General features: G+C 35.7%; 1 protein-coding gene across 1 annotated transcript in view; it reads right to left on the bottom strand.

The window, feature by feature from the left end:
- Positions 1–1,195: 1,195 nt before the first annotated feature.
- RPAP2 (RNA polymerase II associated protein 2) overlaps positions 1,196–6,407 on the bottom strand; it is a 32,488-nt gene continuing 27,276 nt past the window's right edge. Inside the window, exons 12-13 of the mRNA XM_039383426.1 lie at positions 1,883–2,032; positions 1,196–1,313 (exon numbers count right to left, since the gene is read on the bottom strand). Coding sequence (XP_039239360.1) covers positions 1,894–2,032 — 139 coding nt within the window. The 3' untranslated portion in view covers positions 1,196–1,313; positions 1,883–1,893. The remainder of the gene's footprint in view (positions 1,314–1,882; positions 2,033–6,407) is intronic.

Below are 6,407 nucleotides of genomic sequence, written 5' to 3'. Positions count from 1 at the left end.
TCTTTTGGTGAGGTTTTGACCCTTCTTTCCATATGTATCAAGTAAACTTTTTCCATCACGGCCCAAAACCGATGTACCTTCTATCCAGTAACTCTTACAAATTTTATATCAGACATGCTCTGATTGCAATGGGCAATTTTTTCCTGTTCCATACTTAGAAAAATGTGTAGCTGTAACTCTGCATTAAAGGTTATCCACATTCTAAATTGTTGCTTTTACAATGTATACTGAACATAACTTCCCATTACAAGGTAAGTTAGGAAAAGTCAAGCATCTCCTAAATAAAGTGTACTGTGCAGTGAAGCTTCCAGGGAAAAGCTGCATGGCCTTCTTTGCGTTTATTCTGAAGGTATGAAGGAACAACACATCAATAAACTAATTAAGTGGAGAGTTCCCTAATGATGTCCAATTACAGAAACAAAACAAAGGAATAAACTTTGTTTTTTCAAATGGAGTCGCTGCGTAGCAGCCCTGGTAAGTCTTGCTTCAGCCTTAACTAGTGCTGGCATTTGCTGCAGACTAAGCACTGTCAGTTACAACCTTCAAGTCTCTCAAAGGACAGTGTCCTGTGAACTGAGAACGATGCAGTAAACCATATTATGGAATCATTAAGAATCACTAGTGGATTGGTTTTAAATTGCAATTTATAATCAGTTAGTGCCAGAAGCAAGCCCAAAGACACTCAGTCTAAACAACATGACTGAAATTAAATGACTACTGAAAGCCAAAAATTTTAGTTATTAAAATATATGTTAAAGTCCAAATTATTAACAGAGTCTGTTTAAAAATAACTTTTACATAAGTTCAAAGACCACTCCTTTTGTCAGAAGCAGCAAGAGAAACAGGCTATAACTCAGACATCTTTGTCTACTGTCACAGTCATTCTTACAGTTACTGCTCCATGCATTGGGGCAACCGGAAAAATGTCAGCAGCACTGTTCTTAACACTCCAGGCTAATATTCTTCCCCTCCCCCTCTTTCCCTAATTCCTGTAGACAAACTGAAAGTTTCCAAACTAAGAAAAAAACAAATCCAAATTCCTTTCTACTGCTTTTAAACACACAGTTTTCAGATGATCCACATGGTAACTTGTCTTCGTGCATACCTTGAACAACTGCTGTTATGGGCAGCTTTTCCACAAGACTTCAAAATTCTTACCCATAGCAAGGAAATGAAAAAGCAGAAGTGCAAGTAGTACAATTCATACTAAACTATATTTTTCATTTTAAAAAAGTTCCAACAATTGAAGGTATTCTTTTATTCTCTGTGCAACTATTTCAGGTGGTAGGAGATGTTAAGATGATCATGTTATTCTGTGGGGAAGAAAGGATTGAGATCAGTAATGTTAATACACTAATTAATATTATAACTCTGTTTTCACTGAATCAATTTAATATGATCAAAATAAACAAGGTATTTGCTCTAAATTTTTTGGCCTTCCCAGAATGCAATGTGGTCTCAACATTAAGAAAAAAATACATATCTCTCGACTCCATTTTATATCACAAAGACTGAACAGAACAATTTAATTGTAATAATTAAAAAAACCCTGCTGAGCCTTGGCTGTTGTAGCCACACAGAATTTATTTTTTTTTAAAAAATTGGGGTAGTAAAAATTCCTCTCAAAATTGCAGTAAACCACTATATATTATCAAAAGATTAATGTGATAAGTAAGCAGCTGGCATTTACTGTAAGTGACAAAATGATGACACTCATTTCCATACCATATATATTTCTTTACTTTAAAATGTGCTTCACACATTTTCTACTCTGGCTGATACAATCTGTAGTTACTGTGCATACTTACAAAATGCTGAAAATAAAAACCAGTGTTAACTGCCTTGGTTTTATGACACACAAAGTAGCTTAAAATTGACTGACCATTCAAGTCATCAGTCCATTCTAAATATTCTTGTTAAACTTTCCAAATCTTCATTTTTGAAATGCAGTTCTTCCAGCAACGTGGTCAGGAACTGTGTGTACATTGGGCTTGTTTGAGTATTCTTGAAAAGTGGAGTAGTTTGTGACAATCTGGAAAAAAACCAAACATATTTCATACAGAAAAGCAATTTTTCAGTGTCTGACGTAAAAAAACAAGCAAAGCTTGTGTGTTCAAACAACGGTATTGAAGAAAGGCAGTGTATACTGTCACACTTGATTCATTACAAAATATAACAGACTGTATGTGTTATATAAAATGTGATCCACACCAAAATATGATTTTTTATTAAGATGTAGTGAAAAAACCCCCCTAATTAGAAAAAAATGAGTGAGTAGTTTGTATACCTCTAACTGGTGTATACTGCTGTTATTTAATGTAGATAAACAAAATTCAGAATGAACAAAGTGCAAAACATTATACAATTATACATAAAAAAGGAAAGATCTCAGTCATTATTTTCTTCTTTACCAAAAATCTCCTAAACAATCATACAGTAAAAGCTGTATACTTCTTTGCGTGACTAAAATATAAAAGAACCATAAAATTCTGTTTAAAATAACCAAGAATAATATTTATAGTCACACACTGTCAAAGTTCATAAAGACTTTCAAGAAGGTGACTTCCTCAGCCTATTTTCCCCTGCTCTCTGTGCCATAAACCACAACTTAAGAGTAGCAAACCCATTTTGCTTTGTGCCAAGATTTCTCCAAACACAGAGAAGCCTCCCACAGAGGCATTTTGGATTATTACTTATTTTACTTGATGCACATGGGCACGAGACATCAATTAAATTCTCAAACCAAGGAAAAATTTGAGTGAGTAATCAGAGCAAGCTGATTTCTTAGTTTTGACACTCTGTACCTTAAAGCAGTTTAATTGAGAGGTCAGGCAGTTAGAACAGAGCTGGCAGAACAGAGCCCCTCCTCACAGGCTGGAGGTTGGTTTTTGCATTATGACGCTTTGTCAGCGGGGGAGCAGAGGAAGGGCTGATAGAGGATCAGAGTAACCATTTCAGAGTGTTAGTTTGGAGACAAGGATAGTGAGAGAAACACCCAGAGATGCACTATTGCTAGTCTTCAATTCACCCTTCTTAAAATTAAGTAGACTGCATATGAAAAAAGATTGGTGGCAGAAACAGTCATGACTTCCTGAGTGCTGGTGCCAGGCAGTTGCAGCATTGTCAACCACTCTCTTGGCAATGATGTAGATTTACATGCATTTTTATCTGAATTCTCTTGGCAATGATGTAGATTTACATGCATTTTTATCTGAATTTTCTTACTCCTGCCATGGGTTTAAGAGGATGTTAACAAGGACATTATTTTTCAAAAAGAGGAGAAAACTTGTGCAGCTTTAAGTAATACTCTAAAACTAAAATCTTTATACAGTGAAGCTCACACAATTTTTTTTGTACTGCAGTTTGTAGTATTACATAGTTTCATGAATTACAAACATATCCTAAATGTTAAACTCTGTTTAAGACACTCTGTTTAAGGAATAGCTACTATAGCTCACACCAAGAAAGAAAGAAAAAGGTATTGATATTGTTAGGGAAATTACCAGGCATTAAATATTGAGAAAGGGAAGTTAAAAAAAGAAAATACATTTTAGCTGTGGATCAATTTTTTTCCTTACCTGAGTTTTGTTTAAAAACTAATTAAGTCACTAATTATCTGATAAGCAAGAGACTAAATCAACAAGTAACTTCAGAGAGGCACGTACAAGTTTCTAGCAATTAGTTAAAAGTTGCGTCTTGATGGGACAATGTGTTAAACATTTATGAATATATGTGCAAACACTTCACTCTTGGAAAACTGCGTCCTTTTGGTCTAACCTGTAATTTGAAAAGCAGTTATTGTTGAGTACTTTTCTACTTTTAAGTGGATGTTGGAGCAGAAGCTTTTGTCTGCAAGAGGAGCAAGCACAAGTTGCTTATTTGCATCAAGAGGTAAGTCACATGTTCTAAGTAACACTGGTCCAATGTATATTTGAGATACTGCACAACAGAGCATTGAGGGGCTGTTTAACTGAATTAAACCTTAACTGTATGCAAACAAGCCAGAACAGCATTTGGGATCAGTATCTTCAAGTCACTGAAAGCTACTATGACCCTATGTCTGAAGAAACTATCACGACTAATTCAATTTAACGATACACAGGATTTCAGTTCAAAGATCATAGAATTCCCTTGAAACTCTGCAGCATCTTCAAAAGACATAGAATATAAACAGGAAACGGGATACCCTGGACCACAATAAAAACAACAACTGGTTTCTGCAACAATGAAAAGAAAAATATGAATTTTGCTTTTCTGTTACTTCTTTCACATATTGCAACATTCATCTGGAACAGACTTTTGTGAATAAAGTAAAATAAAAATAAGAAAAGCTAAAAGATGAAGTGATTTTAAAATAACCACCTACAGAATTACACAAATATAAATGTTACAGTCCAAAATCATACACCCATTCTTCAAAGGCTCGCCTTCAGCACACCCGTTAAAAGGAAATGTTCATGCTCAGCTCATGGAAAAGTAGTATATCAGAGTTGATGAAAGTGTCGTTTCCTGCACACCCACTTACACCATATGGTAAACAGGTATTTGTAAAGATTAAAAAGTGTTAAAAATGTCAAACTATATCTGATTGATAAAATTTGTATTTGCTGGCTATTCCACATATGTTATATGTTCAAGAAAAAAACCACAAAAGCGAAATTCATGTGAAGACCAAGCAATTATCATCAAGCTATTAAATGACATCTGGCTACCATAAAACGTTTACATAGTTTCAGTGCTTCAACTCAAGACCCAAGCTTTCTGTGAATTACTTGCCCTACAAAAACATTTGACAAATATATTTTTAAGATCATCATAACCAGGATGACTGGTAACTACTCTTCTATTAGAATGATGGAGTTGAACTAATGAAGGATCACAAAGTCTCCTGAACACTTGTTTCAGAACATGGAAATGAAGGAGGATATGGCAGCAAATAGAGGCAGCAATTTTTTGCCCTTCTCCAACAAAAACACACACAGAGGCACAGATTACTTCATATGTGCTACAAGGGTGCCAACAAGCCTCTGATCGAGGCGCAATCAATAGATTCTTGCAACAGGTCCCTACCTGAAAGGAAGACCAATGCATTTTTGCTCTGTTTTGACAGTTACAAATCAGACTATGGCTATGAGCAATCTATTCCTCTCATTCTGTGCAAGCATTTCAGCTGAAGATCTGGTAACATGTACTATGTACACTTAACAAAAAGTACTTACAAGCCTCCACCATCATTTCAGGTGATTCACCACAGCTACTGAAGATTCTGGGAGATCAATCAGCCATTCCAGCAATGTGCCATTAGCACGACTCTAAAGCACTTTTGCTTCATGGCTATGACAAAGTCACGTCACACTGCTGACAAGGACTGAGCCAGGAGAAACACATGACAAAACCAAACTGTGCAGGAGACACTCTGTGAAGTGCCAGGGATCATTACCTGACAGCTACTACAATAAAGCATTAAACAGAACCCTGTCTGAACAGAAAAACTTGTTATACTAAAAGTCTGCCAATATTCAGATACAAATGAAAAACATTTTAATGGAAACTCTACATCAAAGTGTGTTTCTGGGATCTGGTAAGGACTGACTAGCAGTACCACGCTTTTTGTGTGTGTGTGATCAAATGGCTCTGAAAGAAGAGCAGCTTATTGAAGTCTTAGTCTGTAATTCAAAAGCAGGGAATAGCACCATCATGTGGGTCACAGATAATGGAAATTAATTTGGAAATCTGTCAAATTTCTATTCAAAACTCACACTTGCTTGGCTATTATGAGTCAATTCCAGATTTGAAAAAACAAAGTCATGAATATAGGACAGCCCATCTTTGTGAATAATTAACTGATACTTAGAAGGACTAAGTTAAAAGGCCATCAACCCACAAGACTTCCAGCTTTCTCCCTCTACATATTTTTTTATTAACAGTTGGGACAGTATTACCTATATATCAACTGCTTTTCATATTTACCATTAACATACTCTTCTTCCCAGCTCTGTATTTTGAGTTGAAATCACTAAGGAAATTGTCTCCAATTGCTTCTACAAGGTATAAAGCAATTGTTTTGTTTAAGACAAATGGCCAGACAGAGTCAATACAACACATGTTACACATCAACAATAAAACTCATTGAAAGAGATGTGCACTGCAGCTCGTAGACCATCTGCCTGTACATACAACTGTAGTGTTGCCATGTACCAACCACTTGCTGTGTTTATCCATCTCATGAATCCCTGCCCAAAGGCACTCAGACATTTTGACAGAGTAAGTCAAAGCATCACTGTAATTTTGAATGTTCTTCACAATACACTGACTGCCTGCTTAGAGGTAGAGGCTCTCACTTCCAGTATCTCACTGGATACAGTATGTTTGTCTAGAGACAGCAATTTTGTTAGTAACCTATCTTA

This window comes from Pipra filicauda, unplaced genomic scaffold (genome assembly GCF_003945595.2).
Source record: "Pipra filicauda isolate LSUMZ 115617 unplaced genomic scaffold, ASM394559v2 scaffold112_size3218982_pilon, whole genome shotgun sequence".
NCBI classification, from domain to species: Eukaryota; Metazoa; Chordata; class Aves; order Passeriformes; family Pipridae; genus Pipra; species Pipra filicauda.
This window is presented reverse-complemented; position numbering and strand designations above follow the sequence as displayed.